The following is a 19874-nucleotide window of genomic DNA, read 5'->3' on the forward strand; positions in this document are numbered from 1 at the left end:
TTTAGAGGATTTCTTTTATGTGAAATTTGTTAAGACTTTCTTTATGGCTTAGAGCTTTTCAGTTCTGCAAATATTGCATGTGTATGAGAGAGGAATGTGCATTCTTTAAATACACAGACATGGAAAATTCTATTAGTGTCCAATAAACCAAGCTAGGTAATTCAGATAGTTTGTGGTCTGCCTGACATCAGGAATTGAGAGAAATCTGTTGAAATCTTATACCACATTGCTAGATTTGGAAATTTCTCCCTGTAGCTCTATAAGTGTTTGCTTTATATATTCTATGGCTCTTTTTTTTCTGGGTTGCATACGAGTTTAGGGTGAGTGTATCATCTTGGTAAATTGAAACTCAGCGTTACGAAGTGACCTTTCCTATCCCACATGATGCCTTTTATCTCAAAACCCATTTTGTCTGCTCTCAATGGGTCTATTTCTGCTTTCTTTTGATTAATGCTCTCACAATATATTTTCCTATTCTTTTATGCTTTTGATATGTCGCTCGTAAACGACATTGAGCTGGATTTGAAAATCCATAGTGACAGTCTAGCTCTTGTCCTGACTGAGCTTCAGCCACAGCTGATGTATTAGCTCTCATTTCTCTCATCTTACTTTTTGATTTCCACTAATCTTTATTTTTGAAAACTGCTTTTTTAGTTCTAAGTTGTAAACTTTTTATTTTGATAGAGATTTCGTATTTACATGAATGTTGCAGAGCTAGGACTCAGAGTTCCTGCATCTCTTTAAGCCATGCTCCCCAGCCTTTGGCACTTCTTTGTCCTGAGAATCACTTACACCACAATGTTGCTCCGTAATACCTCAGCGTGGAATTACTGAAGGCCAGGACGTGCTTCTGGATAGCCATCAAACCAGTAAATCAACACTCATCAGATGTGACTGTCGAATCATTGACTCCGTTCAGGTGTCAGCGATGGTTCCAATAATGTTCTTAATCTCCAGGATTCTAACCCAGTTTCATTTGTTGGGTTTAGTCGCATCTCTTTAATCCATGGAGTGTTTAGAAATTAGTTCCTTTTTTTTCTTGCAGTTTATTTCCATCTTTCATTTGTTTCCCTTGCGATCTGGCTGCAAAGTCTAAAGGCAGACATGACTGCTGCCCCTTCCTGATGGGCACACGGAGCTGCTGGATGTGTGAGCTCAGGCCCCTGCCTTGGACCCCCGACATCCTCAGTTCTTTTTTTCACAGACTCCCCGGTGGGATGCCCTGATTTTTGCAGCTGGTGTGAGTGAGGATCCACTGTGTCATGTACTGGGCACCAGTGGCTATTTTTATCTCAGATCTTCTGGGCTCTTTCTCCTTCCTGAAGTCAGTTTTTGGGACCAGTCTTGGTGATCATGTAGACAGTTTCTTTTTTTTTTTTAGCCACAAGGCATATGGGATCTTAGTTCCCAGACCAGGGATCAAAGTGGTGTCCCCTACATTGGAAGTGCAGAGTCCTAACTGCTGGACCCCCAGGGAAGTTCCACGTGGACGGGTTCTGTTTGTCTTTGTTTCTGCGTTGCCCAAGTCTTCACACGGGGTGTTGCTGTCAGGAGTTCCGTCCAGTGCCAGCTGGCTCCATTTGGCTACCAAGGCATTTCCTGACTGTCCTCCTGCCTTCTTCTTCTTCTTTTTGGGGATCTGTTTTTTTTTTCCCCCTGGCCAATTGAAGAGCTTGTCTTTGTATTTAGAATTTATGGTTTTCCCAAGGTATGTCCAGATGTGGACTTTTCCCCTTCTGCTTTATGGCTGTTGGGTCAGTGGACGCCTGTGTGGACCCGTCCTGGGAGACCGCGGCCGTCACCCCTTACGTAGACCTGTCCCCGTACTCCCTGCAGGCCCGTCGTCAGCGGGGCCTGGCTTAGAGGCCTCCTGCCGTCTCTGTAGCTTGGACCATCTCCTTCCTGCTTTCCAGTCTGCTTGCCCCCTGGGGTGACGGCTGGTTCACTCAGATGCGTCTCTCTGGTTTAGGCTGGATCACGTCTTCTGCTGAACTTGTCAGCTAAGTTTTTCACTTCAAAAACCGTGTTTCTTTCCAGAAGTTCATTTCTTTTCCAGATCTTCTGTTCGTTCTCAGTAGTCCCTGGTTGCCTCTCAATGACCGTATCCTTCATTCTTTAGACATTTACCCGTGCGTTGCCCTGGGTTTTTACAGTCTCGGTGGTCTAATCTGTTTCCTGACGCTGCTGCCTCCTCGTTTGATGATGTTTGATGCCGAGTCCATGGCTTGGCTGAGTTGGAGTTGGGGGTTTCTCATCCAGAGAGCGTTGAATTCTACTTGCCCGCCGCCACGGCCCTACTGCATCATCCGTAACCACGTCGGTGGGGTCTGGCCTCCCTCCCTGCAGGAGGTGGGGACCGAGCCGACTGCTGGACGTCTCAGCCCCGCTTACTTGATTCTCCTGCCCAGTTCTACGGGGTCGCTCTCTGAAGCAGAGAGTTCCTGGGAGACCAGCCCTCCTCGGATGACTCAATGACTGCTCCTTCCTGGGTGCTGCTGGGGGAGGGAGCCCAGCTCACCAGTTCTGATGTGGGGGGTGGTGTGCAGGCATGGTGTGGGGCTCCATCCCTGGAGGTACTGGACCTGGTCTTCAGGTCAGGACGTGAGTCAGCTGGAGGGTGGACGCGGACGGTTCAGGCCCTAGTGGACAGGCCCATGTCCCGTGCAGGACCCTGCCTGGTGTGGGGACCTCAGCCTCTGCCAGAGCAGCAGACAAGCCGGGAGCTCTCAGCCACCCTTGGGTTCCATCCTCAGGACAAGTGCCCCTGAGCCCCCGTCCTGAGACACAGAGTCCCCGAGTCAAAAGTCACAGTTGTGGAATTTCCCCCCAGCCGAATGTTTCAATAATTACAGCATCTGTAATCCATTTAGAAAACACGGTGTTTGTGATGCTCACACTTCAGAAACAATCCGTTCCATACCCATCCATCCAAATGGCTCTGATTTTGAATAATTCTTTTGAAATGGAGTCTAAATATATACAAAATAGATGTTTCTGAAATGTCATGTATTCTGAATACATTTGCATGAGAAGCGGCTTCTGAGGAAGAGAGTGGGAGCCTGATGGCTTCTGAGGAGGGGATGCCCGGCCGTGGGTCAGACGGGAGGGGCAGGGGGCGAGGGCTGGAGACCGAGGACACAGAGATTACGGGCCCACCGTTAGTTTAAGGTCGGTAACTCAACTTTCACCATTCTCCTCGCTGGTGCACCATCACCCTTCTCTGGGCTTCGTGCTCCCCAGGGCCTCGAGGACAGCCCCCACATTCCCTGCAGCCGGTGTCGGGGGTGGGGACAGAGTGCGTGTTGGTCCCACTGAGTCCCAAGCCGGCATCTGATGCCCAAGTGCCCTGGCCCCTCCTCACCTGCCCCTCCCTCCTTCCTCCCTGCTCCCTCCTCCCCCGCAGAGCCCCTGGCTGCTGGAGATGGGGGAGTCCAGGGCCCTGAGCCCTTCTGGCCTACTCATCAGGGGACGGTAAGCCCAGAAGGACCCAGAGGGCCAGGCTGCGGCCTCAGCACACGTGGGCCCTGGAGGAGGCTCGGGCTTCAGTGAGCACCTGCTGTGCGTGGGTGGGCCCTGCTGGCCTGGGACACCTGGGATAGGGGCAGCTCTTGAACTGGGGGCTGAGAGGACAGAGAAACGAGCCCTGCTAGTCCCGAAGGGGTGCACACACGCTGGCATGAAGGGGCTTCGAAAGGTGTGAGCCGCCGTGAGCTTTACAGGGGTCGCGGCCTCCCTGGGCAGCTGGGGCTCCACCCTGAGCTCTGCTCTGATCCTCTGCTGCTGCGCCCTTCACCGGGCCTGAAGCCCCAGAGCTCAGGCGCTCAGATGACTCCTCCAGACAGCAGCCTGGTCCCTGGGGGTGGGGAGGGGCCTGGGGCTGCGGGGCTCCAAGTCAGTGCCCTCCCCTCCTGGGGGCCCTGCTTGTCAGGGCCGTGGGAGCTGGGGCCTTGCTTCTCACAGTGGCTGCACCCCTCTGCAGCCCCAGGGGTTCCTCCCCTCGCTCTGCTCAGGCTGGCCCAGCCCCGACAGCTAATCCCAGCCTTGCCGCCTCACCCTTGCTGCCTCTCCCGAGCTACACACTCTGGATCTTCATTCTCGTGGGTAAGGGGCAGGCAGAGGGTGGCAGCTCTGTGAGCCCGTTGGACCGACCGGCCAGTGTCCACCTTCCCTCGCCGTGGACACGAGCCTGAGGCGGCCTGAGGCGGCCTGAGGGTGTGTCCACAGATCCCGTCCCTGGACCCCGAGGCTGGGATGCTCCTCTTGCTCATCCTGCTTCCGCTGAGTCCTGCCAACCTTGGGGCAGGGTCGTGGTCACCTTCAACAGCTATAGCCAGAAGGAGGCAAGTTTTGAGCAGAGGGAAGCAGGGCCGGGGACCCCAGGGACAGCTCCTGGTGCAACTAGGGAGCACCTGGGCAGACATCCTGGAGGTGGTGATGCTGGAGGTGGGTTTTAAAGAGTGAGTTGTTCTCTGAGTGAAGCACTGCAGAGGGAGGGATACATAGGAAGGCCCTGTGGAGGGGGGCTGTCTGAGCAAGCCCCCTTCCCAGACCGTCATGTGGCCACCCCCTCCCACAGGGTGAGTGGGCTGGGCCAGGCCAGGGCGGGGCAGGACGGCAGTGGTGGGGTGGGGTGGGGTGGAAGCTGCAGCTTCACTGAAGCTGTGGGAAGCCAGCCGGTGTCCCGAGCCGGGGCGGGGAGGTGCAGCCCTCCCCAGCCAGGGAATTAATTCAACAATTACTGTACCAGGACTGCTTCTGACCCCACGTGGCCAACACTAATTGGGCCCCAATCAAGAGCCTAATTCAGGTTAATTGGCTCCCTGCTGCCAGCCCCCATCAGACTCCTTCAGCGTGGGGCTGCCGTTTAAGAGTGATTCATCAGCTGACACTGACAGCCGGGGCACTGGGGCATAGGGAGCCAGGCAGGGGCAGGCGGGGAGGCGGGGCGGGGGTCCCCCTACCGGCCTCACTTGTCCCGTCCCCACAGCATGCTCTCCTGCTCCTTCCCTCCTGTGTGGTCCCTGGGCAGCTCTGTCCCCAGCCATTACTGAGGGGTGTGGGCGAACTGCACTTCCCAAGCCTCAGTGTTTTCACCTCTGAAATGGGTGTGCTTGGGCCCCTTGCAGGGCTGTCCTGAGGGTCATTGTCAGCATGCAGCACCCAGCACCTCTCTGAGGGGACTGAGGCAGCAGCCACCAGGAAGGGGCTGCTCTGTGTCTTGGGAGCCTCTGTGTGGAGTCTATTCCCCAGGGGCCTCATGACTGCCTTGTGGGAACAGGCCCCAGACGAAGGATGAGGGCTCTGGGCAGCCCACCACCCTTGCTCCAGATGGTGACCTCTGGTGCTGGCTGCCCGGACGTGCCCAGTGCAGAGCTCTCCACCTCCGGAGGCATCCATAGCCCTGTGAGCATCCTTGTTGAGGCCACCCCCTCCTGTGTAGGATGTGATGGACTTAAGGGACCTGCGGCCCCACTGGCCTTTGACCCCCATGTCCTAGGCCCGGCTCCTGGAGCGGGGCAGGAACAGGGCCCGAGGGCGCCCAGGGCAGTGAGGGCATCAGTGAGCAGGGGGGAGGTGCTTTTGTGGGGTGCCCAAGGTGGGCCTGGATAAGGCCCAAGATGCTGCTGGACCCACGAGCTTTGTGTCTGAAGGCCTCTGGCAACTGGGGTGCAGCTGCTCCCCGGGGTCGGCGGGGGAGATGGGTCAGGGCCTGGCCTGTGGTCAGTGCGGGCTGCCATAACAGACCCTACAGATGGGCAGCGGAAACAGTGGACATTTACAGTCTCGAGACTCTGGAGACCGGAAGTGCGAGATCAGGATGTCGGCATGGCCGGCTACTTCTGCCACCGGAGAGGGACTCCGCTCCAGGCCTCCCTCTTGGGCTACAGGTGGCCGTCCGCGTGTTCACACGGCCTTCTCCCCATGGAGCTGGTCAGAGGACCCTGCTCTCACCCGGTGGCCTCCGTGAAAGCCCGTCTCCTGTTTAGGCCCCGCTCTGAGGTCCTGGATAAGATTCAGCATCTCTCTCAGGGTCTGTCTCGGGAACTCAGCTTAGCCTGTAACCCTGGGCCTCCTAGGTCTGTGTCCTGGGGTCCCTGCAGCAGGGGGCCAGGGCAGTGCCCACAGTGTGGGGTTATGAGAGCTTGGTGTGGATGAGGGTGCCCCCCCGCCCAGCTTGGAGAGTAGGGGCTCGGGGACCCTAGGCCCCTATGATCCTTCCCACAGCCTCTGCCTGGGTCCCTGGGCTCCTCCTGCCTTTAAAAATGGCTCTAGCTCCATGCAAAAAAGGTGCGCCAGTTCTTAGCACCTTGAGGGGCCCTTCCAGGCCCGTCTTCCTTGTCGGACACAGTGGTGTTAACAGGAAATCTCATCATGCCTCCTTAAGGACGTCTCCTCCATGCTTTACTGGAAGGTCATGGATGCGGTCAGGACACCTCCGTTGGGAGCCGGAAAGGTCAGCCCATCAGTCGAGGTTGTGTCCAGGCTTCCTGCTCCCCGGAGCTCCGGGAGGGGCTCTCGTCTCACCGGCTGCTCCTGGGGGAGCCCAGTGTGGCCTCTGTCCCTGGGCCAGCCCAGCCCCACAGAAGCCGCCTCCATCCCTGCGGGTGAGGGTGCAGGTGCCCGGGGCTGAGCAGAGGCTAGGGGGTGGCGGGGCTCTGCCTTGTGCCATGGGAGGGGGCCCCAGGGGCCGGGACTACAGAGCATGTCATCAAAGCCTGCCTCTGCTCCTCCATCTGTCTTTACCTGAGCATCTGGCGGCCCCCGGCCTACCTGTCATCGCCTGCCCGCCTCTTCCCCTTGAAGTTGGAGGAGAAGCCCAGCGTGGTTCACTGCGGGGAGAGGAGGGACAAGAAGGGGCGGGCCTGGTGGAGGCTGGCAGGGCTAGCAGGGCCTGGGGAGGCTGCCTGCCGACCCGTTCCCCCGGCGGCCTGTCCTGCTGCTCTTGGGCCACTCTCCCTGCAGCCAGGCCCCTGGGCTGCTGGCGTGGCTCCAGTTCCACTGCCTCCCTCCCCTTGCTCTGTGTGACGTGGCGGTGAGGTGTGGAGGGTGGGCAAAGGGGGACCAGGGAGGCCCAGGCCTGGCATAGATCATACCCACGCAGGTGCTCAGCTGCTGTCCAGCTCGAGGTCAGCCTGAGGGTCCCGGGAAGGCTGACCCGGGCTGGGCCGGGCACGGACACTCCTCCTGCCGGTGGCGAGCATGAGGCCAGGCTGATCCCAGCTGGGCTGTACCTGAGCCACGTGGATGGGAGAGCTGGGACAGCGGCTTGCTGTGACTGCCTGGAGCCTGGGAGGCGGGCAGTGTGCCCCAGCCACACACAGTCAGGTCGTGGAAGCCAGCTCTGCCCAGCCCTGGCAGCTGTGTTTCTCATGGGTGTCCAGATTCCCGCAGATGGTCCCCATCCGTGCTCGTGTGGGGGCCCAGGCGTGCGAGGGGTGCTGAGAGCTCACAGGGCCCGTCGGCCCTTCTGTGGGGGATGTGGAGCATACACACAGGCCTGCCACGGGCACCGGGTTGGAATCCTGACTGCAGCTCGTGAGCTGGTGGCTCTTTGTCTGCAGACGCGTTGACAGGACCCGCCGGTCAGTGTTGGGGAGGGGCTGAGTCCAGGCAGTCCGTGGGGGACCCTGGGCACTCACAAGTTTTCAAAAGGGGGGCTGTCCTGCTGCACTCGGACAGCGGGCCCTGTCCAGGGTCCTGCAGGGGCCCTGGCTTGGAGACCCTTTCCCTCGGAGCCCTCCCTGCCAGGAGGGCTGTGGGTTTCCGACCTCCCCAACCCCCAGCTCTGGGCTCCCTGAAGGCTGTGTCTGATTCACTCTGGCCCCTCCCCCACACAGCTGGCATGCCAGGGCAGCAGTGTGACTTGTGAAAGCTGGGAAGCGGGACAGAGAGGCTGAACTTCAGATGAGCACACCATTTCTGAGGCCGGGGCAGGTCACTTAACCTCTCTGAGCCGAGTCCTGGCCCAGGACATGGCGTGACAGTACTTGTCCACAGGCCTGGGAGGCAGGGCTGTTCTGATGATGGCTGGTCTTCAGCTGGAGTAACACTGAGGCAGTGAAGACGGGAATGGGGTTGGTCATCCATCCGTCACCCAGCAGATCTGAGACACCGCCCTGAAGCAGAGTTCAGTCCTGCCTACTCCAGGGACCCCGCCTACCCTGTCCCTGCCAGGCTCTTCCCTTCCCCACTGCTGAGTCAGCTTTCCACTGTAATGTCCACTGTAGAGACCAGAGCCACCTTGCAAGAGTGGAAGGGCAGAAAGGTGGATAGATGGGTGGATTGTTGTGGGGGTGTGTGTGTGTGTGTGTGATCACGTTGCTGGAGGGGTGGAGGGGTGGGGGGATGGATGAGTGGATGGAGGAATGGGTGTGTGGACTGGCAGGCAGGTGGGTCATTGGAATGAATGGATGAGTGATGGATGGAACAATGGAAGGAGTGCAATAATGAATGGATGAATGCAGGGCCAGCCCCAACATCCGCTTGATGGCTCAGGTGAGCTGTCGGGGGATTCATCCTTGACCTCTTTCCCTTCTCTTGAGTAGCCCGTCACAGCCAGGTTCTGAGGGTCCCCCTCCTGGTCTTGCCCCCATCCTCTCAGATTCCCCTTCTGTTTGAGGCCTTTGTCTTTCCAGGGATCGGTCTTCCTTATCCTCCCCATCCTCCTAGTTACTTCCTAAGTCACTAACTCTTGTGAAGTTGGAGGGCTTGTCACCAACCCTCTTGAACTGCTTGGTGACCTCCCAGGCTATTCTAAGCTCTTGCTTTGCACCAGGTTCCACCTTGGTCCCTTACCTCCCACCGGCTGGCGTGCCTGGGGAGTCACACCCCCTGCGCTCAGGACCTGGAGAGTTAGAACCCTCCCTGACGAGTTCTCCAGCACCGATCTGTGTGTCTTCCCGCCCTGAGGCCTTTGATGGTGGGCCCGCAAGTTGTAAATTTATAGTGACCACAACAACATACAGGAATAAGAAAAGTGTCTGGGGAGGACTTTGTGGCTGGCATTTGTCAGACTCCATGGTGTGTACTTGCCATGCGTCATCTTATGAAGTCTTCCAAGTGGCTCCTGGAGTCCACGGCATCATCTTATACTTGCAGAAGAATCCAAGGTCCCAGGAAGGGGCGTGGCTAAGGAGGAGGGCAAACCAGGAGCCACTCCCAAGCCTGGCTGCCTCTGGAGCTGCCGGCGCCTCACTGGCTCTTCTGCCTCCTTTCCAGGGCCAACCCAGAGCGGCTCTTGGATGAGTATGTGCCATCTGTCCCCTGCAAGGGACAAGGTCTGTGTGGGCCTTGGCCTCAGGTGGGCCCAGCCCCCTGCAGTCACAGGCCCAGTGTCCCCCAGGATGGGAGGCCAGGCGCCCAACACACGACAGCAGCCTCTGTCTCTCTGTCCAGCTCCGGAGACGCAAGGTCAAGTGCTTCCTCCTGGCGGCTGGTGTCACCATCCTGCTGGTCATCGTCCTCATCGTCGCCACCTCCGTCCGAAAGTGATGCCGCCCCGGGTAGGTGCGGTCCCTGCCCCCACACCACCCATCTGATCTCCTTTGACCCACCCCCATCCACCACCCACCACTTATCCATCCACTCGTCTCCCCATCTCTGGTCCACCCACCCGTCCACTTATCCATCCATTCATCCTCCGATGTGTCAGCCATGGCTGGGCCCTGCTGACCAGTGGTGAACAAGGCAGAGGGCAGCCCATGTGCCTGGAGCTCACAGCCCAGGGCAGGCTCTCCTGAAGACCCCTGTGTAAGCACTGACTTCCAGAAGGTCACGACTGACTAGTCCCCTGGGATGGTATTGAGCAGTCAGGCAGCAGACCCTCCCTGGAGCTTCAGAGGGTCTAAGGCCCTGCTGGCCCTTGATTTTGGGTCCTGGCCTCCAGAGCTGGGACAAAACCCCACCCCATCTGTGGTCATCTGTGACGGCAGCCCAGGGCATAGATAGAGCTCCAGGTGTCACCCTTGGGGGCGACACGCCTGCTACTTAGGTCATTCTGCTCACAATGGTGGGACGGTCATCATCAGCACCATCCAGCAGGGGAGACTGAGGCCCACGGTCGTATGCAGGGCACTGCCATGTCCAAGGCTGGGCTCCATCACCGGAGGTGAGGGTCCATGATGACGGGGCCTCCCGCGCTCCTGGGTCCTGGGCGGGGACAGTACCTGGCGCTGAGGGACCAGCGGGGAGGGGCTTCCCTCCCCTCTCCACTCCTTCAGATTTCCCTACAGCCCTCCTTTGCTCAGACCTCCCAGACCTCCCACTTACCCTCCCGCCCCACCCTCCCCTGCACACCCAGCTGTGACCCCGCCCCAGGGCTGGGAAACCCGTCCCACTGCTAGAGGGAACCCAAGGATGCGTCCTCTGGCCAGGCACGCAGACCCCGCAGGAACGGCTGATCGGCCTCCAGTGAGCTCCCTGGCACGCAGACCCCGCGGGAACGGCTGACCCGCCTCCAGTGAGCTCCCTGGCTGGAGCGGCCTGACCACAGCTGCGCTTGTCCCCTGGGGAGATGGAAGGCGGGGCTGAGGCGCAGGCCACATGGCCGGCCAGTAGCCCCTTAGTGGCCCGCGGGCTCAGGAGGCAGGAGGGGTCTCCAGCTCCTAGCAGCTTATAGACAGACAGTGGGGAGGGCCTGGGGCTGGGGCAGCTCAGACCCTGGTAGGACAAGCTGGGAGTCAGGCCCCAGGCCACCTGGAGGGGGGCCCAGGGGTGTGGGTGTCCCTGGGCACTGTGGGACCGGAGGAGCCCTGAGCCCATCCCTGTAGGGACACCTCATCTCTGGCGCATCACCAAGCCAGGAGATACCCCAGCCCGCTGTGCTCAGGCACCCTCTGTGACCCGCAGGCCATGCGGCAGGGGTCCCGGGACCTGGAGGCCCACCTGCTCTGGGCACGGCTTCTGCAGAGCTGTGGGGCTACCGTCTGCCTCTCTCTTGCTGCCGAGTTGCTCTGAGGACAAAGGCAGATAATGGCTAAATATAAACAGTGCTTTGAGGAAGGAAAAGGCTCTATTCAAACGCAGGGGGTTATTACTTCTGCAGAAAAAACAGGCCTTGAGGGAGGGGCTCCCTGACACCCGCAGCCTCACGCGCCCGTTCTGTGTTTGTATGTCGGGCAAGGCCCTGCCCTCCAGGGGTCTCCCAAGGAGGGGTTGCGGCCCTACATCACCCCCACCCCACTGTCCAGGCCACCCCCCAAGGGCCCCTGCCGGCTCCCGGGGCTGCGACTCCCCTAGGCTCAGTTCTTCCCAGCTGCCGAGGTTTGCAGGCCCCTCTGCCTGGTCCTTACAGGCTGGGGCTTGGGGGTGGGTGGGCGGGGCACGTCAGGACCTGGAACTCTCCAATGTGGAAGGAACCCCTATCTAGCTCAGCAGGCCTCGCTCACCTGTGAGCTCCTGCACTCAATTTACAGCAGGATGAGGGCTTGTCCAGGACCAGGGTCAGGGCTCAGAGTGTGAGCAGGGTCAGGACTCAGAGTGTGAGCAGGATCAGGGTTCAGAGTGTGACCGGGGTCACGGCTCAGAGTGTGACTGGGGTCAGGGCTCACTGTGGGACCAGGGTCAGGGCTCAGAGTGTGACCAGGATCAGGCTCAGTGTGTGACCAGGGTCAAGGCTCAGTGTGTGACCAGGGTCAGGGCTCAGAGTGTGACCGGGGTCAGGGCTCAGTGTGTGACCGGGTCAGGGCTCAGATTGTGACCAGGGTCAGGGCTCAGAGTGGGACCAGGGTCAGGGCTCAGAGTGGGACCAGGATCAAGCTCAGTGTGTGACCAGGGTCAAGGCTCAGTGTGTGACCGGATCAGGGCTCAGTGTGTGACCAGGGTCAGGGCTCAGAGTGGGACCAGGGTCAGGGTTCAGCATATGACCAGTTCAGGGCTCAGAGTGTGACTGGGATCAGCCTCATAGTGTGACCAGGGTCAGGACTCAGAGTGTGACTGGGTCGGCCTCATAGTGTGACGAGGCTATGGACCAAGTCTGTGGTCCGGGTTGAGCCTCCTTAGCCCTGGTGGGAACGTTGGATGACACAGGAGCAGAAGCAAGGGTGCCTGTCCTGGTCAAGCCCAGCTCCTGCCCCAGCTTCTCATCTCATATCCGACCCCCTTGCCTTTCTGGAAAGTGGTGTTTCCAGAAGTACCTCCAAGCCCAGTCGCTTTGAGCAGATCTGAGAGATGAAGGTTTGGGGTCAACCTTGGTTTTCAGGGATGCGATCCCAGAAGCCAGGCAGAGGAAGCTATGGTGACTCTGGGTCCCCAGCAAGGCCCAGGGCCCGGGCATGTACCCCTGTGATTTCTTGGGACGCGGGGCAGGGTGTCAGGCTGCAGGGGGGCTGGTTTCCCAGTGCCCAGTGCAACTGGCCAGCAGCAGGATTGCCCAGGTCTCGGCCTTGGCTCCTAAGGGGAAGGAGCTGGTGGAATCGGTAGGAGGAGTTGAGTCCTTGGATCTGGGGGGCTTCCCCGTCCCTCTGTCCTCCTGGGGACCCACAACTTCGGCGCTTACACCCTCAGGATCTCTTTTCACGTTTAACTGTGTTCTCTGTGGATCTGTCTGTGTGTCCCTGTGGGCTCTCTGGGTCCCAAGTCTTGGTGCAGGATGGGGGAGTGGCTGGAGGAGGGAGCAGGGGGTCAGGGCAAGCGAGGGCTTGTCCTCGCCTGCCCCCGCTGGGGTCACAAGGCTGGGCCTCAACAAATAGGAAATTCCAGTATCTGGGCAACAATCCATGAAGCATTTTTCACAAGCACAAAAATTTAAGGGGCTCAATGGAGGCTCATAGCAAATCGTGTTTTTTATGTTTTCTGAAAGCTGTGGAATATCAACCTCGAAGCCATTGATTTCCATTTGGGAAGTGAGTGGTGGGGTCTTCATCTCCAGGCTCCTCTGTGCACGTGTGTGTCTGCAGCTCTGTGTGCGTGTGCGCTTCTGTTTGCGTGTGTGTTGTGTGTGTTTCTGTGTGCACCTGCATGTGTGTCTGTGCATGCACATGTGTGTCTCTCTGTGCACACGTGTGTCTGTGTACATGCGTGTGTGCATGTCTGTGTGCACGCGTGTCTCTGCGTGCATGTATGTGTACACGTGTACCTGTGTGTGCATGCGTGTGTCTGCATGCCTATGTATCTATGTTCACGTGTGTGTCTCTTTGTGTACACGTGTGTCAGTGTACATGCATGTGCACGTGCATCTCTGTGTGCATGTGTATCTCTCTGTGTGCATGTGTGTCTGTGTGTACACACGTGTATCTCTGTGTGTGTGTGCGTGTCTGCATGTGTGTGCACATGTGTGAGGTCAGGAGGGAGGGACAGACCGCCCCTTGAGCTGCCCGCTCCCCCTCCCCAGAGGCTGCGGTGGTGGATGGAGCGTGGCGTCCGGGTGGGCAGGAGATGACTGTGCCCCATGCGTAGGAGCTTTACATGGGAGAACCTCACTTAATCCTCACCACAGCTCCATGAAGGAGGTGCTGGTGTGTCCCCATTTTTCAGATGAGAAAACTGACACACAGAGAGATGAAGGGACTTACCCGGAGGGGATAGCACAGAGGGGTGAGCCTCCTGGGGTTGGGAGTGCCAGGGAAACACTGCCCAGAAGGCCAAGTGGCTGTCCAGGATCACAGAGCGGGAGTGTGGGGCCAGGCTGTAGCTCGGGTCTGCGCGACCCTGAGGTCTGGTGGTGTGGGGACTGCGGGTCGTCCACGTGGCCTGGGTGGTCAGTGGCGCTGTCCTCAGGGCATGCTCATGAAGGTGGCTCAGATGACCGCTCTAGGCTAAGCCTGCAAAAGGCCTGGTGGCCTGGTCATCTGCAGTCTGGTGACATTGGGCAGCCCTGCCCGCCCTGCCTCAGTGGTAAGCGTGCCTGCCGGGGGTGCTGGGAGGCCTCCCTGAAGGTCACGCGGCTCCCTGGGCATTTATGCATGGAAATCTCCTCCAGGGACCCAGCGCCCACCTCCCAGAGCCCCCGGTCAGCAGGCAGGTGGGCAGAGACCCCTGGGAGAGGCTGGGGACAGCAGGAGGAGGGGAGGGGCTGTGGCCCCCATCATGGCCCAGATCTATGAAGGGTCATCCGTGTTGCCTCTGCAGTGACCGTGGGCATCAGCGGCGAAGGCCGCCGGATGTCCTGCTCAGAGGAGTCCCGCCCTCTGTGACAGTCTGTCTCCTCACCACGCCGTCACCTTCGCAATGGTGTTACTATTGTCACGAGCCTGCTCTTGTTCATGGAGACAGGACACTCAGCTGGCCTTTCTCTCTGATGTTCCCGTGTGGCCCTCCAGCCAGCAGGGCCAGGCCTTGTCCTCCCGGTCACCTCGGACAGGACACACGGGCACAAGTCCCAGCAGCCCAGAGGTCGGCGATGCCTCTGTCTGATTCAGTAAACACCCCCGCCCCTGCCAGTTGGAAGCAGACCCAGCACTGCTCCCTCAGGGGAGAGGCAGGCCCCTGAGATGCTGACCTGTCAGGAGCAGAGTGGAAGCTGGAAGGGGCGCAGCTCTGCAGGGAGGGCTTCCTGGAGGAGGTGGTTCTTGAGAGCTGAGGATTGAGAGGTGGGGATGGGGTCCTCCATCAAACAAGAAGGTGGGCACTCGGGGCTGAGAGCAGGGACAGGCAAAGGCCTGCGGTCACTGTGGGTGGAGCACGGCAGCAAAAGCCAGGCCAGGCCGTGTTCAGGAGGCCCCCAGGCTTCCTGGGGCCACTTGTCAGAAGCAGTGTTCGCTCCCAGCAGGCCCCCTTCCCCTTGCATATGATGGCCCCACCCCTCAGCACCCCCAGGCTGGGCAGAAGGCCACCTGAGGAGGGCTGGCCCAGCCAGCCGGTGGGAATGCCCTCCACCAGGACAAAGGTGGAAAAGAACAGAAGCACGCCAGTGCCAGCGGCCGCACAGAAGTGAGAAGACGGGAGGCCTGATGGACGGTGTGGTGGCGTTTGCCGGCCGCTAGGCAGGGGCGAGGTGGAATGGCCTGGAGCCTTTCGAGTCCCAGCCACCCCAGGTGCCCACGGGGATGCGCAGGCTTCCTCTCCTGCAAGCTGGCCGCCGACCCGCCTGACCACACACCTCCCCAGAAGCAAGAGTTCGGGTTCCCTGATGACTCCTGTAACCCAGGCTGGGAACCTTGCTCAGACCCCAGCCCCAGGCCTTTGTTCCCATCATGGGGGGTAGGGGCGCTTGAGGCCTGTGTGCCCAGCTCCTGGGGAGGCGGCCATAGCCCTCCGTGTCCCTGGGGCAAGCCCCCGCCCTCACCGTCCCCTTCTCCCCGACCCCCTCCCTTCCCCAGCTGGCACTGGCCTCAGATTTGGTTCTGTGACTCCAGGCTCTGGGGCCGCACCTGTCCAGGGGTCACACTGTCCCTGGAGTGACCACTGGACACACAGAATCCCAGGCTGTGCCAGGGCCCTAGGCCCTCAGCAACATCAGGACAGGAGTGGGAGTACCTGATGATGCCAGCCGGGGGCCCTCTGAGCAGGGGGAAGGCGAAGCTCGGCACCACCTTCATCCCCCATGCCCACCTTGACCTCAGGGTCAGGCCACTGAGCCATCTAGTCCTGTGTCCACTGTGATGACCCCACTCACCAGGCGGCAGGAGGACACATTGCCTGAGGCCAAGGGTTGGGCGAAAGCGTGTCTGTGTGGTGGCATAGCCCTGGGTTTGGGTCCCACCTGCCATCTCCACCTGGGGCAGAAGGCAGGTCCCCAGCTCCATGCAGCTTTGGTATCAGACCTGTGAGGGGGGATAGTCCCCGCCCCGACATAGGGCTACGCGGTCATGGGTGCTCCTGCAGGAGCCCTGTCAATCAGCCCAGCAGGGTGGGTGAGGGCCTGGCCACTTTCCTTCCCTTGCTTCTCCAGAGCCACGCAGGAGGCGGCCGGTGGGGTCCTGCCCTTGGGGACCCCCTGAGAGGAGGGCTCCAGGCCCCACTTGCAGGGCAGGCACTTGGAAGGGAGCCGCCAGGCCTGACAGAGGAGAGAGGGCTTCACTGCAGAACGAGGACTTCAGGGGGCCAGGGGGAGCCTCTGGGCCAGAGTCTACGAAGCAAGCATTCTGAGGGTCAGCTGCGTTTCGCAAGACGCCCCACCCCGCCCCCTTACTGTTTCCCTGCTCAAAGCTAGCAGTTTTGCTTCTGGGTACTTCTCAGTAATTGCAATAATAAATTGAATAATTAAGCTAAATCCACAGAAGAGAATTAAATATTAATTTATAATAAGCTATTCAGACAGGGTCACTAGGGAGGACCAGCAGACTGTATCTGCGCTGGGTGCTCTCCTGCCCAGCCCCCGAGCTCTCCCTGCCAGGGCAGGGCTAACCCACATGTAGCCTCGGTCCAGGGGGCAATGGTCACTGTGCTGTCAGTTGGCCTGTCAGTCGGCCAGCAGGCACACGAGACTGGCATCAGGCCCAGCAGTGGAGGAGGATACCCAGGGGTCTGGGCCTGGGTCCCCATGGCAGCTGAAGTTGCCCGCCACCAAGGGGGTGGGCGCATCACTGGCAGAGTGGTGAGTGGATGAGAAATGACTCGTCTGAGGGACATTGACAGTGACCTGAGGGATGGGAGCCAAGCCCAGTCCCTGTGGTGCCTGCACCTTGAGAAGGCCTCTCACCGTCACCCCATAGCCCAGGGAGCTCACGGGTGATCTGAGCCCCCGACAGTCAAAGGACGGTGCGCCAGACGGACCCTAGGGCAGCCTGCTCCCACCCTGAGCCCTGACCCTGGTCACACTCTGAGGCCTGACCCTGGTCACGCCCTGAGCCCTGACCCTGGTCACGCCCTGATCCCTGACCCTGGTCACACCCTGAGCCCTGACCCTGGTCACACTCTGAGGCCTGACCCTGGTCACGCCCTGAGCCCTGACCCTGGTCACGCTCTGAGGCCTGACCCTGGTCCCGCCCTGAGCCCTGACCCTGGTCCCGCCCTGAGCCCTGACCCTGGTCCCGCCCTGAGCCCTGACCCTGGTCACACCCTGAGCCCTGACCCTGGTCACACTCAGAGCCTTGACCCTGGTCATACCCTGAGCCCTGACCCTGGTCCTGCTCTGGTCATGTGATGGACCTGACTCTGAACCTGATCCTGGCTGTAGACCCGGCCCTGACCCTGCTCTTAAGAGATGAGAAAGCACGGGGCAGGCACAGTGTGTCTGCTACATGAAGTTGATGGTGAGGTGGGGAACGTGGTCAGTGCAGGTTATGGGTCTAAATCAATCCAGGGTCCCTGAGACCCCGGGGGTGTTTGGAGCTGGGCACCATCTTGATGGGATGGGGGTGTGTGAAGCCCCTGTGGCCCCCAAGGTGACGCCACCCTGAGGAGATGGGGACTGAGGAGTTTGGCCGGGGCAGGAAAAGGGTGCAGCAGGGATGGGGGCAGGGCAGGGCTGCAGGTTGTGCGAAGCCCGGAAAGACGGCCCCCTCCAGCCCTAGCACCCTGAGAGCCAGTCTCCGCACCATGGACCTGTGGGTGCCCTCCTGGAGGCCCTGTGGACCCCAGCCCAGGGGAGATTCCAGTGCCGGGGGCTCAGCCCTGCAGGCCGTGGCCTGTCCCAGCACCTTTCAGATCCTGTCAGCGTCCCATCTGTTCAGACCCAAAGGTCTGCTCCATAGCCTCACGTCAGAACCATGTGGCTGAGGCTCCGCCTGCAGAGCACGGGGCAGCAGGCGGGGCACTTGGGGTGGGGGCCGCGTGCTGGGTGCGGGGGGCCCCACATGAGTCCATTCATGCAGGTGGAGACGCACTTGCAGAGGGCCAGATGGGGTCTGCACAGGCCTGGGGGCTGGGGTCGGCAGGGGCGTGCTGAGTCTTCACCATCCTGCCAGCCAGAGCCTGTGCCCAGGCTTCCAGGAAGGGCTAAGCCAGCTTGGGGGTGCCAGCTGACTGTAGCCCCATTTTACTAACCAGGAGATGGAGCTTAGAGGCCCAGGCCTGCAGCTGGCTCTCGGGATGGGGTCTCCCGTGAAGCTGGCATTGAGAGGGCCTCCTGGGAGGGACCCTGGGGAGGAGGTGACAGGCGTGGAGGTGGGGTGCAGGGACAGGAAGGCGGGAGAGGCCACAGAGGAGGCACGCAGGTGCCGGGGGCTCTCTGGTGGGGACTGAGGCAGGCACAGCTCTGAAGGGTGCCCATGTGGGCTGAGCCTCGGTCACCCTTTTAGGCCTGTGTCTGGGGGCACATTGGGGAGTGACTGCTGCTCTCCTCCCTGCCCTCCCCTTCCTGGCACTCAGCATACCCTCTGGGAGGAAGGTGGGCAAGCTTGCCCAGCAGGGAGGGAAGCATAGGCCAGCGGCGGTTCCTTGTGGTCCTCAGGTTTGCTGCTGGGCCCTGGCTGGGGCAGAGGGGCTGTGGGGAGGCGAGGGAGGTGGCACGCGCCTGGAGACCACGTGCAAGGGGCGCGCGGGCCGGCGGGGGTCCCGTTCCTCAGGGCCTTTTCAGGGGCCTGGCCTGTGCCCGCCATGGCGGGCTGTGATTTTCAACATGCGCTCTGGGGCCTCCTTAAGAGGCGCCGTTTGAGGAGCTGCCCTTCACCCGCTGGCTCGTGGCTCCAGGATGGTGCGGGGGGCCCCCAGCCTGTGCAGACGTGCGTGGCTGCAGTCCTTGTGGTTCCGAGGAGGACATGTGGGCGGCGCTGCAGGAGAGGAGGAGGATGGGCGGTCAGCAGGGCCCTTGGGGCTGCAGGGGCCGGCCAGCTGTGACGTTCCGGGAAGGGAGAGGCCGGGGGCCAGGAGGCGCCGAGGACAGCTCCTGGCGTGTGGCTTTGGAGGCAGGAGAGAGCAGGGCAGCCAGGGTGGACTCGCGGGTGAGGACGGGCTGGACAGGGGAGGAGGGAGGGCAGTGAGGTCTGGGGAAGCCTGACTTGGGCCGGGGCGGGGGTGGTCCACGCTGGCACTGCGGCCACGGTGGCTCCCCTCCCGGGACCTCTGCCTTCTCACCTGCGAGATGGAGGCTGGTCGCCAGGGCCCATGCTCCTTGCCACCTTGTGACTCACTGCCCAGCGTCTTGCCCCCAGGATCGCAGGGACAGGGACCCCAGCTCCAACAGCCCTGCCCAAGGGAAGGCCCTCGGCTCCCCAAGGAGGCTGGCGTGTTGGGGACACCCAGGCCTGGGAGCCAGCAGGACCCCTCGCCCACCGTTGGCTCCCGGGCCTCCTCCCTGACTGCTCTTGCCGCAGCTGAGCCGGGCTCTCGCCAGGAGCTGACGGAGCTTCTTGTGTTGCAGGCTGATGCTGTCGCCTGGCCTGCATGGACCCGCAGAGCTTTGCACCTGCCTGCCACATGCCGACCCCCTGCCTCTGTGCCGGCCTCTGGCTGAGCCGCCCAATAAACTGCCATCATAGCCAGCTACAGGACCACTGTCTCCATCTGTCATCTGTCAGCAGGAGGCAGCTTCTGGCTCTGGGACCCCAGAGATGGAGCCTGGGCTGCGTTGGGTGGGAGGGGTGGCGGGGGTGTGTGTGAGTGTGTGAGTGTGTGGGTGAGATGGCCGCGTGGGCAGGAAATGCAAGATGGGGGTGGGCCTCCACCGACCGTGGGAGCCCAGCCCGGCCGCGGCTGGCCCCGTCCTCCCCAAGGACCAGTGGGCAGCCCACCACCCTGTTCCCCCACGCAGCTCTGCGGCCTCTCCAGCTCCCGAAGTGATGTCACAGCTTTTCTGCTTCTGGGCACGCGGCCAGGGGCTGGGCACGGAGAATAGGGTCCCAGGTGGGAAGAGCCCAGCCCAGGTCGCCCGTGGGTCCCCCTCTTCTGCAGGAGTGAGGCGTGGGGGAGGCATTCCTACCCAGGAGGGGCTGGAGCCAGAGAGGCCGCTGGGAGTGCACGGTCTCTGCAGGTAGAAGAGGGCGGGAGGCGCCCCGCCCGCCGTGGGGAGGGCGTGCAGGCAGACCCCAACCCCTCTCTGCAGGACTCAGCGTTGC

The 19874-nt window shown here is 60.8% G+C and overlaps 1 protein-coding gene across 5 annotated transcripts in view; it reads left to right on the forward strand.

Moving 5' to 3' along the window:
• TSNARE1 (t-SNARE domain containing 1) overlaps positions 1–19310 on the forward strand; it is a 118269-nt gene extending 98959 nt beyond the window's left edge. For 3 of the 5 annotated variants that reach the window (XM_070802346.1, XM_070802349.1, XM_070802348.1), the window contains 2 exons: positions 9397–9503; positions 19181–19310. In XM_070802346.1, coding sequence (XP_070658447.1) covers positions 9397–9492 — 96 coding nt within the window. In that variant the 3' untranslated portion in view covers positions 9493–9503; positions 19181–19310. Of the gene's footprint in view, positions 1–9396; positions 9504–12799; positions 12843–19180 lie in introns of all 5 variants that reach the window. The other 2 variants (XR_011570458.1, XM_070802350.1) reach the window with 1 other exon arrangement.
• The last annotated feature ends 564 nt before the right edge of the window (positions 19311–19874 follow it).

Source organism: Bos indicus, chromosome 14, assembly GCF_029378745.1.
Source record: "Bos indicus isolate NIAB-ARS_2022 breed Sahiwal x Tharparkar chromosome 14, NIAB-ARS_B.indTharparkar_mat_pri_1.0, whole genome shotgun sequence".
NCBI lineage: Eukaryota > Metazoa > Chordata > Mammalia > Artiodactyla > Bovidae > Bos > Bos indicus.